This window comes from Agelaius phoeniceus, chromosome W (genome assembly GCF_051311805.1).
Source record: "Agelaius phoeniceus isolate bAgePho1 chromosome W, bAgePho1.hap1, whole genome shotgun sequence".
Classification (NCBI taxonomy): Eukaryota; Metazoa; Chordata; class Aves; order Passeriformes; family Icteridae; genus Agelaius; species Agelaius phoeniceus.
This window is the reverse complement of record NC_135301.1, coordinates 19195196-19212539: the sequence shown is the minus strand read 5'-3', so window position 1 is coordinate 19212539 and position 17344 is coordinate 19195196. Positions and strand designations below refer to the sequence as shown.

The window sequence follows — 17344 nt, the reverse complement described above, 5'->3', positions numbered from 1 at the left end:
TGCTGTACCCTCAGCTCTGCCCCTCTACTCCTCCCAGGGGGCGTCTGCCAATGGGCTGTCACCAGGTGTCCCCGCCCCCTGTTCCCACGGTATCCCCGCCCCCTGCCTTCTTCCTGTCTCCGCCCCCTGTTCCCATTGCATCCCCGCCCCCTCCCCGGGTTCCCACGGTGGGGCCACACCCACTGCAGGTCCCCAAACCTGCTTCTGTTTTCCCAATAATTCCAATGCACGGGATACAGGGCAGGAAGCTGCAGACCCAATACAGGGTCCCACTTTGTCATTCGCCCCTGTTTCGTATCAGCCTGCAGCACAAGGAGGAACAGCCCCAACTGCTAATTGGAGCTCTTTTGGACGACAATTGATTAAAGAGATCTGTAAATCTCACAAGGAGTATGGCCCACACAGTCCATATTTCCGTGGCCTTTTAAATTCTGAATTGAGTAGGACTGTAGTAGTCCCGCATGATTTAAAACAGCTTTGCTCATGCCTCATGACCTCTACAGAATTCAAATTATGGGAATTAGCATGGAAACAACTGTTAAAGGCAGCTCTCCCAGGCTTGCAGTCTGATCCAAACACAGCAAAAGATGCTAATGTCATGCCAATTACCATTGAGCATCTCTTCGGTGAAGGTCAGTAGTCTTCACCCTCAATCCAAGCTACTGTAATTCCTGTAGAAACACTCGAGAAGGTAAAAGAAGCAGCTGAAAAAGCATTCTTTTCCCTCCAACCTGAGGGGCCTTTTGAGCCCTACAGTAAGATCAAGCAGCTACCATCCGAGCCTTTTCTGAAATTTGTAGAAAGGTTAACTAGAGCCATTGAAATCCAAGTTAAAAAAGAGAATGCAAGGGAAGAGGTTTTAGAGGAAATGGCATTTACAAATGCAAAGGAACAGTGTCGAGCGGCAATTTTGAGCCTTCCTCTAGAACCTCCCCCTACACTAAAAGATATGCTTCTAGTCTGTAGCAGGAAAGTGCCTCTGATGAGTGTTGCTGAAGACACCAGACCAAGGCTGCTGCCAAGACCACCACAGCGTGTCGCCGTTGCCAGCTTTGCGCCCACTCCCTCAGCACAGCAGTACCCTGGGCAGCAGCGACGACCACCAATGGTTGACCCCACAAAGCCATGCCTGCTTTGCAATAACTTTGGGCATTGGAGAAACCAGTGCCCCCTGAAAAAGCAATTTGATGAATTTAGAAATGGCACAGGAGGAAAATTACAAACACTCCCAGGGGGTCAACAACAACAAAATACTGAAAGGGGAGCGCTGGCCTGCCAGGCGTGCAGACATAAAAAGAGCAGGCCAAGGTAATAAGGAAAGCAAAACAAACCAAGTGCGCGGTAATATTGCTATTTCTGTAAGTGAAGCAGATGCTTCAAAGACCACGGGTGCTGGTCCACTGTTGAAAGTGAAATAAAATAACCTTTGTTATGATTTAAGTGAACCTATGTTAACCACGTCTTCTGTCAATGAGCCTTACAGGTTGCAGCTGACAGAACCACTCCACCTGAAAGACACGGATGGGCATTTTGTCTCTGTCAACCCAGAACAGAAGGGTACTTGGCACCGAATTCGCTGTAAGTACATTGTCATTGGCGACACCAAACACACACCACATGAGATTGAAATTGCTCCAGGAATGACAGCATCACATCCTGAGCAATTCGTTCTCGGGCTGCACTGTTTCCACCCACCCCTGTTTCTTCCCAAAGGACAAATTGTTGCACAAGCTATCCCTGTCCCGTTTGTGCCTGAAGGCACCGAAAAACAAGGGCCCACAGTTGCCCGGGTCCAAGTTATTGGGAGAGACAAACCCAAATTATGGTGCAATGTCAGTGGGGGTGGGGAGTCAAAACGCATTGAGATGCTTGTAGACACGGGTGCAGACTGCACAGTGATCCCAGTACAAGACTGGCCAGCACATTGGCCTTTGCAAAACATTGCCGGTCACGTTCAAGGCGTAGGAGGCCTGCAATTGGCGAGACAATCCAAAAGCATCATCCAAATCGAGGGTCCAAACAGACAATTGGCAAATATCTGTCCATTTGTGTTAGATTATTTGGAACCTTTGTTAGGGAGAGATTTAATGGCCCAGTGGGGTGTCACAATTGATATTCCAGACTCCCCACAAGATTTTTGTACAGCAGTCATTGAACAACAGCGCCCCACCCAAAAATTGAAGTGGAAAACAGACAAACCAGTTGAGGTGAAACAGTGGCCGCTCAGTAAACAAAAAATAAAGGCGCTTGAGGAGCTAGTGGAAGAGCAACTGAAAAAGGGTCACATTGTGGAGACCACGTCCCCGTGGAACTCTCCAGTGTTTGTCATTCAGAAAGCTGACAAAAAGAGATGGCGGCTCCTCCACGACCTCCGACAAATTAATAATGTCATTGAAGATATGGGCTCTCCCCAACCGGGTATGCCATCCCCAACAATGCTTCCCCAGGATTGGAAATTAGCTGTTATTGATATAAAAGATTGTTTTTTCAATATTCCCCTCCACCCTGATGATGCACCACGTTTCGCATTCTCGGTCCCCACTATCAACATGGAAGCCCCTATGAAAAGGTACCATTGGACAGCTCTCCCTCAGGGCCTTAAGGTCTCGCCAGCGATCTGCCAGTGGTATGTCTCTTCCCTGCTTTCCCCAGTGCATGCAGCTGCAGAAAAGGCCATCATCTATCATTATATGGATGATATCCTTGTGTGTGCCCCCAATGATGATTTGCTCACACATGTGCTTGACCTAACGATCGATGCATTGATTGTTGCAGGGTTCGAGCTCCAGGAAAAGAAAATTCAAAAGATGCCACCTTGGAAATATTTCGGCCTAGAAATTGGAAATAGGACCATTGTTCCTCAAAAACTAGAAATCAATCCAAGGATCAAGACCCTTGCGGATGTCCACAAGTTGTGTGGGTCTTTGAATTGGGTAAGGCCATGGCTCAGTCTGACTAACGAAGACCTTGCCCCTCTTTTCAATTTATTGAAAGGGGGAGAGGACCCAGGTGCTCCTAGGTCTATTACCCCAGAGGCACGGAAAGCTCTAGTAAAGGTTCAGATTGCAATGTCCACAACACAGGCCCACCGATGCTGGCCTGACCTGCCATTCAAATTTATCATCTTAGGTAAGTTTCCACACCTCCATGGAATCATTTTCCAGTGGGAGGAAAAACAAACACCTAAGGCAAAGGGCACACCTAAAAAGGGCCAGGACCAGAGGGACCCTCTCTTGGTCATAGAATGGGTTTTCCTCAGTCACAAAAGGTCCAAGAGAATGACAAAGCCTCAGGAGCTGGTAGCAGAACTGATCCAGAAAGCAAGGACCCGGATCAGGGAGTTAGCAGGATGTGACTTTGAGTGCATTCACATTCCAATTGAGTTAAAATCGGGTCAAAATTCTATGCAAATATTGGAACAATTGTTTCGAGAAAATGAAGTGTTGCAGTTTGCTCTGAATTCCTACTCAGGACAAATTTCTGTAGAGCAGCCGGCGCATAAAATGTTCCAACAAGATGTTCAATTTACTCGGAAATTAAGAAGTGCTCAGAGTAGGAGACCTTTAAAAAAGGCTCTGACTGTCTTTACAGATGCGTCCGGGAGGTCCCACAAGTCCGTTATGACTTGGAAGGATCCTCAAACCCAGCAGTGGGAGACGGACATTGCTGAGGTGGAAGGTTCACCTCAGGTTGCTGAATTGGCTGCTGTTGTTAGGGCTTTTGAAAGGTTCTCAGAACCATTCAATCTGATTACGGATTCTGCATATGTGGCAGGAGTAGTATCCAGGGCAGATCAAGCAATACTGCAAGAAGTGTCTAACATCGCACTTTTCGAATTGCTCTCAAAACTTGTCAAGTTAGTCACTCACCGAGAGCAACCATTTTATGTGATGCACGTCAGGTCACACACCGACTTGCCAGGGTTTATCGCTGAAGGCAACAGAAGGGCAGATGCTCTTGCTGCACCTGCAGTGATGGCCACTCTTCCAAAAGTTTTTGAACAGGCAAAAATCAGCCACCAGCTTTTCCACCAAAATGCACCTGGCCTGGTTCGTCAGTTTCACATCACTCGAGAACATGCCAAGGCGATTGTGGACACATGCCCAAATTGCCAACAACATGCACTCCCTACAGTGAGTACGGGAGCAAACCCTAGGGGGTTGAACAGTTGTGAACTGTGGCAAACAGATGTTACACACATACAGTCATTTGGACGGCAGAAATATGTTCATGTTAGTGTAGATACCTTTTCTGGAGCGGTCTATGCTTCTGCCCACACAGGAGAGTCATCTAATGATGCCATTAAGCACCTCTTACAGGCTTTTTCTTTCATGGGCATCCCCAAGGAGTTGAAAACTGATAATGGGCCTGCCTATAAATCCAAGGAATTTGGGAGCTTCCTGCAGCAATGGGGAGTAGAGCACAAAACTGGCATCCCCTACTCCCCTACAGGTCAAGCCATTGTAGAAAGGACTCACTGCAATATTAAAAGAGTCCTGGACCAGCAACAACAGGTTCTGAAGGTGGAACCCCCCACATCCGGTTGTCCAGGGCGCTGTTCACAATCAATTGTCTGAATTGTTCCTTTGACAGCCTGAACCCGCCCATCCTGCGCCACTTTGGGGGGAGCAGTCATATGTTGATGAAAGAAAAGCCTCCGGTTTTAGTAAAGGACCCTGAGACTTGGAAGATGGTGGGACCTTACAAATTGGTTACTTGGGGACGTGGATATGCCTGTGTGTCCACCCCCTCTGGGTTGAAGTGGGTTCCTTCCGAATGGGTAAGGCCCTATGTTCCCAAGGTCTCAGAGAAATTGACAGAAGCGCCCCAGGTTGCCAATGCTGCCTGGAGAAGGAAATGCCGCACGTGTTCTCTGGAGGAAATTCCATTTAAGCCTCCTTTCTGGAATAGTTTGTAATATGTTTGTCTTAAGTTCCTTGTACCAGTTTAGATCCTATGGTTCGTGTGTAGTCTCAAGACACCATGAGACCAAGCCTGATCCTCGTCCTACTCATGATCATCCCACCAGCGATCTCCTGCATAGTCCCTCAGCCCAAAGCACATATGGACCACCTTGGCAAAAGACCTCAGACATCAAGAGAGAAACTGATGACTGGCTGAGTGGACTGTTCAAAGACTGGGGACTCTCGGGCTGGTTGGGATCTATTCTGAAAACTGTAATTTTAGTATTGTTTGTATTAGTTATTGTTGTTGTAGTTGTTAGCATTGTTTTTGGACTAGTCAAATGCATGGTTCTCAAGTTGATTTCAAGCTCATCTCCCCCTCCTGAAGTTTACCATTTGGAAGCCCTTAGTGCTCCAATGAATGACATGGAAACTTCAGTGGAAAGCACTGAACCTCCTGTAGAGGAGGAACCAATTTACGAACCATGGTTTGGCAAGCATTCTGCACCACAAACCCAGTCCTCTTCCTTTTAAACGAAACTAGGGGGAGATGTTGCAGTGTGATTTCCTTTTTCACCTATCCCAACCCCCCCAGGTGTGCCAACCTTCCCCCTCCCCCTTTTGCCCTCCTGCTAAGAGCTGTCCATCAATCTTAACAGTCCAGCAAGGGCGTCGTGTGGTTGGCAGAATTTCAAAAGATGCTCCTCAGGTCCGGGTTCATTGGCCTGTCCAAGCGTCTATATCCCTTGAGCCTTCCCCTCCTCCCACCTGGTTGGCCCCTACCTGTCCCTTCCCCTCCCCCTGTCCCCGGGGCTTAAAAGGAGACGAGACCATGCGGCCGAGAGTTCTATTGGGAGCTGTTACAACATTCAGAGGTCTACCATGCTGAAATAAAACTCTGGATTAAGACTCTACGATAGAATCCTCTCCTTTTCTCTTCACCGTCACCTGAACCTTTTCCACCAGAGGTAAACTGAGTTCCTACTTTGCCTGGATTTGTTCCGAGTGCCTAGCTGCAGCATCCAGCTATCAACAGAAAACATGATTGCTCTTTATATCTGGCTATTTCCAGCCTTCCCTGACTGTCACAGACATCTTTTCACTAAAAATCCTTTCTTTAGGATTTTTCCTTCTGAGAAGCTAAGAGGCCTCAGAGACAGAATGTAAACAATGGTTATCTGCTGCTGTGGAATGCAACAGGTCCACCTGTGATTGGCCCATCTTGGATGTTTATAATTAATGGCCAATCAAGGACCGAGCTATCTTGGACAGAGTCCAAGAGAGCTGCCTTTGTTATCATTCTTTTCTATTCTATTCTTAGCTAGCCTGCTGAGGAAACCTTTTCCTTCCTTATTTCTTTTTAGTATAGTTATAATGTAATATATATATACCATAAAATAATAAATCAAGCCTTCTGAACATGGAGTCAACATTCTCATCTCTGCCCTCATCCAAGAACCCCTGTGAACACGGTCACAGTTGGTGACCCCGAGTGACTGAAGAGGAAAATCATCACTTGGTGAGACACCAGAGGAGCATTGCTACATTTGGGTAAACCCCGAGTGTGTGCCATTGATGGTCACCTCATAAGTGACCACAGAAGTGGATTCTAGCCAGGAGCTGAAGAACTGAAGATCCTGATTTGGACAGAGTTCACAGCAAGGCTGACCACAGAGAGAACCTTTTGAAAAGCCTCCAGGAAGATGTCCAGAAAGCTCAGCAGCACCATGCAGCTGGCCAGAGAGTCCTGGACACTGTCACAAGGTACTGTTAGCTTTTCCCCTCCTGAAAATGCTGCCCTTCGCAGTTTGTGGCTGCAAATGTGGAGGACCCCTCCCACAGAGGCAGAGGTCCCTTTCTCCCCTTCAGAGGAGAGACTTATTGCCCTCTGGCAAAAATGGGGTGAAGAGGACGGAATTCTCCTGTTAGAGAGACATTTCTATGAGTTTTTTCGATGGGCAAAGCTCTTTGGGTTTTTTATGGATGTGCTGTATGCCCTTGATATGTTCGTGTGGGAGTGCATGGAATCCATTTTCCAAGTCGTTTGGAACAGTGGGTTCGGGTACCCCCGGATTTATCCAGTTTTCAGCGCACTTTTTCCGGTTCTGCAATGGAGAGCAGCTATTTTTCCCTGGATTGCTAACTGCTCAAGGCAAGCCCCATTCCCCCCATTTCTCACGGGAGAAGATCCTTTGTAGGGGGACGATCTGCTGCTTCCCAGCCCCCCTGAATCGCAGTGGAGGGGCGAAGTTTCGCCCGCAGCAGAAGTTTTTTTCCTGCGTTTTCAGAGCATGCTCAGACGGAGCTGTCTTTTCCCTCCCCTCGTCTCTCTCCGGGGGATGATGAGTGGGCGGCGCCGCCGCTGGCAGCCCTGCAGGCCCCGCCCTGGCCAGGCCCCTGGACCCTGCCCCGCTCAGAGCTGGGGGTGGCATCGGTGCCCGAGGTCCCGCCTCCGGGGCCCGCGGGGCCGCCTCCCCTGCCTGGGGGGCTGCTCCAGCTCTCCCCGTGGCTGCCTCTCCGGGCAGCCCCACCCATGGCTTCACCAGCTTCTGCACCTGCGCGGCTGACCTCCGAAACACCGCTTCCCCCGGCTGTGCCAGTGTTGCTAGGCAACAGAGATCCGGCGTCGCTTCTGCCGCTTCCCGCGGCTGCGCCGGTGTTGCTAGGCGACGACGACGCAGCTGCTGCTTCCGGCCCGGCGGGGGGTGCATTCTCTTTGGCCTCGCCGCCCCCACCAGCCCCCCCGGCGGCTTTGCCGCCTTCTGCCGAACCAGTCCCAGTTCAGGATGCTGCTGAGAACGACGCCGAGCCCGCAGGACCCTCGGAGCTGCCCGCGGTCCTGCCGCCCACGGCAGCAGCTGCTGCGGCGGCTCCTGCACCCAGCGTGACTTCCCCTCCGAATATTCCAGGCTGTCCCGGGGCTGCCCCTGCGGGGGGAGCTGGGACAGGGGAAGAGGGCATCAGCCTCTCCTTCCGTGGAGGAGGCATGGCCCGACAGCTGAGTGCGAGTGCAGCCCGGCTGCCTGCTTTCAAACTCAGCGTTCTTGGCAGGTTGGGGGGTGTTTGGTCGGTTGTTCCTCCCTGGGGGTTCCAGAAATCCCTGCCGCCCCTCGCGCGCCCCAGCAGCGAGGGGGCGGTGGGTCCCAAAAGTTCTGCCTTTGGTCCCCAGCCCAGAGGGGGTGGGGGTGGTACCGGGAGGCCCATGGGAGGAACACCTTTTGTATTTGCATTGCAGAGGCAGAGGGAACAGCGGAAAACCATCATGGCTTGTTTGCTATGGGGAACAAACATTCCCAGACCCGAGATGAAGATCCTCGGGGCAGCTTCTGTCCCCTCATTGCTGGCATGCCTCGGTGGTTTTGGGGGGAGGAAGCGTTTGGTCACCTGTTCTGCCACTGTACTGGCATCAGGGTGCAGGTCTGTGACAATGCAGAGCCTGCCTCATGGGCTGGGCCTGGGCTGTTGGGCTTGGGTCCCTGGACCAGGGCCACCTCCTGGCCTCCTGCTGGGTTTGGGGGCTTTGCTTCCCCCTTCAGGTCCTGGGCCACCATTTTGTGGGCCAGGTCTGGGGTTCCTGATCCTTCCACATGGGCCAGGGTCCCCCAGGGCCTCTCTCAGGCCCCTCTGCTGCTGCTGCTCTTTCCAAAAAAAAAAAAAAAAATTAAATTTAATAAAAAGAGTTGAAAGAGCTGGCACCATCTCAGAAGCATTGAAGGGCCAAAAATTAGCTTCAGACCAAGTTGTTCAATAAGGGGCTGTGGCCAAGACATTCCAGAAATCTTCTCAAAATTGTTTGAAATTGTTTGATGACTGTCAATGGACTTTTGATAACTATTGATGGACTTTTCTGTAGCAAGCCTGTTTCAGGACCAAAAGAAACTTTCAGATATGGCAAAGAGGAACATCTTCAGACCATGGACTTTTCCTGAAGCTCAGCTGCTTGGACTTGGATTTTCTTTGCATTGTTTTTGCATTTTCTTATATTGTAGAATTGTTTTAGTGATATGATAGAATTTTATGTTCTACAGGTGAAGAAATTCCCAGTTCATTCCACAGGAGCACTTGAGTGAAATTTGATTGGCAACAGATAACCTGTCAGGTGTTTGTCCTTTCCTCTGCATGTGCCCAGCAGAGAAAATTAGAAACACTTTTCTTTTTAATTTAACTAAATAAAAAAAGGTGACATGTCACAGACACCTTTTCACTAAAAATCCTTTCTTTAGGATTTTTCCTTCTGAGAAGCTAAGAGGCCTCAGAGACAGAATGTAAACAATGGTTATCTGCTGCTGTGGAATGCAACAGGTCCACCTGTGATTGGCCCATCTTGGATGTTTGTAATTAATAGCCAATCAAGGACCGAGCTATCTTGGACAGAGTCCAAGAGAGCTGCCTTTGTTATCATTCTTTTCTATTCTATTCTTAGCTAGCCTGCTGAGGAAACCTTTTCCTTTCCTATTTCTTTTTAGTATAGTTATAATGTAATATATATATACCATAAAATAATAAATCAAGCCTTCTGAACATCGAGTCAACATTCTCATCTCTTCCCTCATCCAAGAACCCCTGTGAACATGGTCACACCTGACATATTTGATTTTGTCCTTTGAAAGAGACCTGCAGTGGTTTATGGATCTTCCCTAAGAAAAGCAAATTACCTTTTGAACTTTTACATTCTGTCTTGCCTACAAAATCGTCAACAGGAGAACCACCTACTGTAGTTCATTGTAGCATCCCATGAACTCTCCTCAGCCAATTCCCAAGTACATTGCCCTGGAAAGACCATAGAATTCATTCCTCCTGTGGGAAAAGACAAGACTCTCCCACGGACCTCTCTCTCACTGATCCCTATATTTCACAACCTACCCTGTTCTCTCCTTTCTCTGTTTCTGCATTGGTTGGGTACCCCTGGTGGCTGCCCCCTCTTCCCTGGAGACCAATCCCCTTTGCCCTGCCCTTAGCTCCACCCTCCCATCCTTTCCCATTCTTAAACTGTTCAGAGCACATGCTCTTTCTCTTTTGCCTGGGTTTCCTTCAGCCTCCATGTAATAAACCTCTGCTGGAACATACCCTCAAAAGAGCCTTCTGCCTCTCTCGCTGAGCCAGCTGTGGTGAGTGTTGTGTGTGGATCTGACTGTGTTGCTTGAATGTTAACCCAACCTGCTTTTCTACAGGAGAGGTTTGTTGGGAACAGATAATAGGCAGCAGCACCCACCATCCAACTCTTGCATTTTTAGTTCATCATGTATAAAAACCTTGTTACTTACCAAGATAGCAGCATGCAAGACTCTACTCCTTTTAAGTCAGAACCAACACTATAAAAGGAGGACACAGATAGTTGTATGAATACAAGGAAATACCATGTTAACATGAGTTGGCACAACCTGAATCAGTACTGGTACACTGGCAGCATTTTTCTGAAGTTTCTGGTGAGGACTGCAGACAAGGAAACAACCAAGTATAATTTACAGACATCTGCAGAGGCGTGAACTTCTATACTAGGGAAAGGCAGAACAGTACTCACTTAAGAACTGTGCAAGTTGGCAATAGAGGCTGGCATCACTGATTAATTAACACCAACACTACTGAGTTGGACAATAGTGGTCTTTGAGACAAAGAAGTTATCTTGCATTTCCTGCAACAGAAAGGAACCACCAGAGGGATACAGACAGTGACAAAAATCAACAGAAAATGTTGGCAGAAGTACTTGGACTGAGATTGCATTTGTCATTCAGCTCATACTGAAGGAGAGGAAAGGAAGTTGCCAAGGCAATAATTTATTCACTTTCTCACCTAAAGTTCAGATGAACAAATTAAAGAATCCTGATGTGCAGGAAGAACCTACAGGATTTAGATCTAAAGCAAAGCAATAATCCAAGATTATAAACAATTTTTGCTAACACTGTGACATATGTACAAAATGAAGAGCATAAGACAGCATAGCAGGACATAAACTATATTAACAAGGCATCAGCAGACATTGATGTCCATAAGATAATATCAGACCAATTTTTTTTTGTTCCTTGCTTAAAGAAAAGAAGACAATCTGCATAAGAAAGGAGAAAATCCTCAAGCTTATCAGAGAACATAACTGGCATTTGCAAAAAATACTGACTAGAAAACATATGAAAGAAACCTTCTTACACACTGAAGACAGACAGAAGAACAGTGATGCAATGGCTAAAGAAGTAGGAGGAAGAGAAGCTAAAGAGTCTCATTTAAGATGAGTAAAGGCAAAAAAACCAGTCATGGGTTGCAAATGCAGGAGGGAGCATACAGGACAAGACATCTGACACACCAAGGTGGTGACAGACATTATAAAAAGGAGGGTTCATACCTTCTCTCTCCACACAGCATTTTTCCAAACCCACTGCTGAAGAAAAAACCTCAGTACTACTACTTTTTCCATCTTCAGTAGCTTCCAGAACCATTTCAGAACAGGTTACATAAGAGTTTCTCTATTCTATTGTACAGAGATACCCATTCCAGAGATTTTTTTAAGAATAATGAGGTGCTTTTACCTTTTTGTATATATGTATATATATTATGCCTTGAGATGACCGTGCCAATGTACTAGTTTTTAAACATCAGATACCAGTGAAGTGTATGACTTCCAACACTGTTCTGTTTTAGTATCAGGAAATGCTAAGAACCCTAAGATGTGTCTGTTCTTCATTCACGCAATGAATTCTGCACTAACCAGACAGATGCAGAGCAGTATACAAATTTGTACACAAGAAGGTGATACCATTCTCTTGCAACAAGAAGGAACTCAAGCCAATCACAAATATAAACAGCCCAAACAGTGAGGGCTACTACCAAGCAAGTCAAACTAAATTTGAATACCTAGAAGGAGGATTCTTCATGCAGACACTGGTTTGGTTTTGATATATTTTGTTAACTGCAATAGATTAGGTTTGTTATAGGTGGCTAAAACACAATTACTCCATGCAGTGTCTGTAACATGATTAACAGTAGTAATGGCTATCTCACACAGCCAACATACAAACTATATACCTAACAGTAGCCAGAGAAATTTAAGTGATAATAAACAGCTTGACTGTTTTAGCAAGCTAATGTTACAGATAACACACACACACCACAAGTCATACAAACAAGCTTACCGGCAATGGAAACAGCTTCCCATTTACTTTAATACACAAACTAGTAGGGTAATTATCTTCTTGAGGGCAGCTTGTCTCTGCTAGGCATAACCTATATCCCCAAAAAGAAAAAGCATAATTTTTAAGTGTCACCACATTTATATGTCCCCACAAACATCTTATGTTACATTAGCCAATAAAAAGTTGTAAGAGAACACTATGAAAAAGGTACCTTAGCTGAACTTGGACTGTGTAATCTCTTCTGCCCCCAGGCAAGAAGTCCCTGTGACAAAAAGAAATAAAAAGAGAAGTATCCATTTAGACAGCAGGTCTCATATTCCAGTCATACGGAGAAAGAACTGGCACACCTGCCCCAACATCACTAAACTTTGCTCTTATTTTTCTTTTATTGAGCTATGAACAAGTCTTATAGGCAACACCTTTGTTTACCTACTGCAAGTTACACAGGACTTTAAGATCAGCATCCTCTGTCAAGAGTTTATAGTAACAATTAAATATGATTTTGCCAGAGAAGAAAAAACCCTCTTGGCTTACACCATAGGTCTTGCAACAACATAACAATATGAATCCTGTGACAAAAAAGCATCCTTCTATTCCTGCAGTCAGGAAACATGCAGGGAAGAAAAGCTCACCACTTCTCTAAATAGTGACAATTATTTGGAACAGAGTAATCGTTAACTCTTTAATGGGGTAGGTTTTACCCTAAATACACAAATTCTGTGCATAGTAGTCCCTGAAGAAAACAGAACAGTTAAACTCAGAGTAACTTCAGTGAGGATTATCATTCAGCATCTGCAAGCTTTATGTGCTGCATAAAAATGAACCAAAAACCCCACACTTTCTCCTGAAATTTTGCAAAATTTTACCTAGACTATGCCACACTCTTCTTACCTGGAAATACAGATTTCTCTGACCTGCTGAGGTGTTAAAGCAAAGATAAAAAACTTCTCTTGGAACCTCTGAATACTGCTCTGTACTACAAAGAGAGAGACACAAAAGAGTTTTAACCATGGTAATTAAAGAAATTGATTAAAAAAGGATCTGCAGTTGAGGGATTTGTTTTGTTTTTGGTTTTTTTTTTTTGGAATGACGCTTAAGTCATTTATATTCAAACTGTGGTTGAACTGCATGCAACAAAAAACATCAAGAAGTAAGAATGGAACAAATAATTAATTCAACTATATTCAGATGGCTTAATATCACATTACACTTCACTACTAAAGAAGCTTGTCAAACAGCATTATAATCCTTTCTCCTAAGAGAGAAAGGTGCAAACAAACACACACCAAATCATAACACAACTATTTTAATGTACTACAAGAAGAGAATGTACACCAGAAGTTATTAATGGACAGATGGAAAACTACTCAATTCAGAAACAACTAATTGTAACTAAACCTTTGAGAAGAAGGGGAGAGGAGAAGGGGGAGAGGGAACACAACCCCTACGGCCACAGAAGCCAGCTAGACTTGATGTCTGGGAATTACATCAGTAGCATTTAACAATAAATAAATAAATAAATAAAACTTTCATATCAGAAACTGGCTTGTCTGTCAGTGATGGGAAGCTGTAATATTTTAGTATTAAAGGTTCATAGTATGTACATGTTACTTCTTTACTTTCTTTCAACTTGAGAAGTTAGAAATCTTGCCCGGAAATTAAAGTACATTGGACTTGTTCAACAATTTAAAGTAAGCAGAAAGAATGAAAACCACAAAAATAGCACAACTAAACCAGGCAAATTTGGAAGAACTACTAGACTGTCTTGTACACTGTGACATTGAGAGAATAGTATCTCTATGCCCAGAAAAACACACAAAAAGGACACAAACATGAAATAGTACCCAGGTAGAGCAACCACACACCAAGTTCCTCAAAACAATTCAAACCAGCTACATTGTACACGTATGCATGCGTGCACACACACATACCACAGACAACATTTTATATTTTAAAATAATACTTGAGCACATGTAAAAAAGATCATGGAAATGTTTTGTTATTGAATTGAGTGTTGGTTAAAATGAAACTCCAGACCTACACCTGCTCTTGTGTTCTCAGTGCAAAAGAATAACTATACTCATCTCTTTTAAAGAGTTGCACTGAAGTGGACCATACTCCTAGCTCTCTGACCTACCTGTTATTTGAATCCTTAATTCTCAAATACAAAAAAATTGTTTGTTCCATATCTCAATCACCCAGATCTACTAACTGGGACTCTAAGCTATCCATATCAATTAAAAAAAAATAAAGGAAGCCTCATGTCCAAATTTGCACATGAATCCATGGTAAGAGTAACTTTCAGCCAATGCTCCTGTCCATCAAAAATCAGTCATAGAATCATCAAGGTTGGAAGAGACTTTTAAGATCATCAAGTCCAACTGTCAACCCAGCACTACCACTGTAACCGCTAAACCCCACAACCACATCACCCAGCACCAGATCCATATATCTTTTGAACACCTCCAGGGATGGTGACTCCACCACCTCCTTGGGCAACCTATTCCAATGCTTGACCACTCAAACAGTGAAAAATAATATCTAATATCTAATCTGAATCTCCCCTGGCTCAGTAAGAGAGAAAGAAAAGCCCATTATTTGCATATCATCCATTCCTCATATCTCATTTCCCCACTCCTCCTCACAAATATCTGAGTTGCAGTGCAGTCTGAAAGACTCCATGATCAGTTAAGAAACTAAAATGTATAAGAGGATACAAACATCTTGAAAAATGCTGAACTGTTTCTAAACAATACTACTAAATAGTTAGGGAACATTTTTTCTATGTAAGGTAAGCCAGGTTGAATTTCAAGACAGAAAACATATTTCCAAATAATTAAATACATTGAAGAGTAAGGCATTTGAGGAAGTGAAACTGAGATTTCAAGTTATTTGGAAGACAAAGGTCCATCCAACATTTTAACATACAGTATGGCAACAACTCATAGGCTGAGAAACCTTCACTAGTCTGAGTACAACACTGAACAGTGCAGCACAAAGTATCTATTTCAGTGCTGGATATCAGAACCTGCAGAATTGTTGCAGCAAGATAAGGGCAAACTAACAAACCAGCACATTTGTTCTCTTTATGTTGTTGCAACTTATTAATAATTACTGACCCTGAAATCCTTTTCCTGTTCACCCTCTGTATTGGGTCTGGCTAAGCTGGAGTTCATTTCCCCATAGCAGCCTTCACAGTACTGTCCTTTGCATTGGTAGCAGGAAAGGTGTTGAAAACACACCAGTGTTTTGGCTACTGCTGAGCAGCGCTGGCACAGCATCAGTGCTGTATCTCAACATTTTCCTCCCATCAAGGGGCTGGGAGTGGGCAAGATCCTGGGAGGGGCCACAACCAGGCCAGCTGACCCAAATTGACCAAAGGGATATTCCATACCATACAACATCAACTCAGATATAAAAGCTAAGGGAGGGAGGAGGAATGGTGGGGGGGGGGGGGGGGGGCATTTGTTATTCTACAATGTTTGCCTTCCAAAGCAACCACTATGCATGCTGAAGCTCTGCTTCCTGGGAAGTGTCTGAACATCGCTTGCTGATGGGAAGTAGAGAATAAACTTTTTTTCTTTTTGCTTGTGCTCACACAAACTTTCGCTTTTGCTTTAGTAAACTGCTTTATCTCAACCTACAAGTCTACAAGTTGTTTTCCATCTTATTTTCTCTCCCCTGTCCCACTGGGGAGGGATAGAGCAGCCTGGTGGACACCTGGCATCCAGCCAAGGTCAACCCACCACACCCTGACAGACGTGTTCCTCACTTGCACCAGGCAAAGACTTCAGGTCCAAATCTTTCAGCCAAAAGCAGAGGTTCAGACTAAAAATTAGGAAGCATTTATTTACCAAAGAGGGTGGTCAAGCACTGGAACAGGCTGCTTAGATATGTGGTCAATGCCCCAAGCATGTCAGTGTTTAAGAGACATTTGAACAATGCCCTTGACTAACTTCTGGCCAGCTCTGAAGTGGTCAGGCAGTTGAAGGATCATTGTAGTTACCTTCCAACTGAAGTATTCTACTCTATTATTTAATATTCAAAAGACAAAGATCTTTAATCATATAATATTTACAAAAGAGAACACTGTTTTCTGAGGTGTGGCTTGGCACTGGGTAACAAGTGGTGAAGAGAGGACAAGGGTAGAGATGAGAAGGGAAAGGAGTTTCCACTTTTTCCCAGCTGCAAAAAGCCATTTAAGTCAACTTTGTACTGTCATTAGCAACACTTATTTCATTAATTAAGCAACCTACAGAGCTATTGAACACTTACCTAGACTTGTAGGTTTTATGAGCACATCAAGCACATCATAAAATGATAAGCTTTTCAGTTGAACATCAGGATGAACAGGTGGAATTGGAGGGGATGGCTGCTGCATCTCAAAGTGGGGCTTAGTGTCTTGGAGGAACACAGAACTGACAGGTGTGGAAGGAGACTGAGGTGTGACTGAAGAAGAGAGTGGGTGAATGCCAGCAACAGTGAGGTCAGGCTCAGCAGGAGAGGAACTACTGTCCAAATTGAAAACTGCAGGTTTTATAGCTGATAAATCTGAAAGTCCTTCAATCATCCTTGGGTAACGACGCCTATAGAGTTCTTGGATTTTTATCTGAACTGCTGGGCTGCAGCCACTCTTCAGTAAGTGCAGTGCCCTCATCAGGAGGTCATGTTTCCGCCCACTTTTATTATGTCCAGCAAACCCCAACAACACTTGTAGTTCAGAAACACGAAAACTTGATACCATATTCTAGAAAGAAAAGAGAGGTAAGCACAGGTAAACCAACAGTACCCCAAGTAAGCACTTTTGAGGAGCACAGTAAAACATGTTAACTTAAATCATGCTAGTTTCACACTTATCTTAGGTACTACCTGACACAAAAGTATAGTTAAAAACAAAGTGTCCAGGATGAATTGTAGTAAACCCCATAAGTTTGGGAAAAGCACCATGGAGAATATGAACAATAGGAATGCTGAAACAGCAAAAGAAAATTCCTGTTTCCCTGTCCTCCGCCCTTAGCCTATCTCTGTAACCCTATAAGGCACTGTCATGTTAACCCCTTACCATTGGTCAAGCTTGGATCCTTTCCAACCCTATAAAAGAAGCATACTGTACCCCATTAGTTGGGAAGAAGAAGAGCAGAGACCCTTCACGGACCTCCCCAAATAAAGCCATCTCCGTGGAACAGCCTGCGCCTTCTCCTTCTCCTCTCTCTCCATCTGCTGCAGCCTCAAGCCCGGGGCACCACTACCTAGCAAGCAAAGCTGAAATCCTGAGAGCTTGCAATCACTATAGAGCTGATAATCACCATGCTTGCTAGA

The 17344-nt window shown here is 45.0% G+C and overlaps 1 protein-coding gene across 3 annotated transcripts in view; it reads right to left on the bottom strand.

Moving 5' to 3' along the window:
• LOC129132432 (E3 SUMO-protein ligase PIAS2-like) overlaps positions 1-16769 on the bottom strand; it is a 35388-nt gene extending 18619 nt beyond the window's left edge. For all 3 annotated transcript variants that reach the window (XM_054651507.1, XM_054651506.1, XM_054651508.1), the window contains exons 1-4: positions 16301-16769; positions 12917-13001; positions 12237-12287; positions 12026-12116 (exon numbers count right to left, since the gene is read on the bottom strand). In XM_054651507.1, coding sequence (XP_054507482.1) covers positions 12026-12116; positions 12237-12287; positions 12917-13001; positions 16301-16769 — 696 coding nt within the window. The remainder of the gene's footprint in view (positions 1-12025; positions 12117-12236; positions 12288-12916; positions 13002-16300) is intronic.
• Positions 16770-17344: the final 575 nt, after the last annotated feature.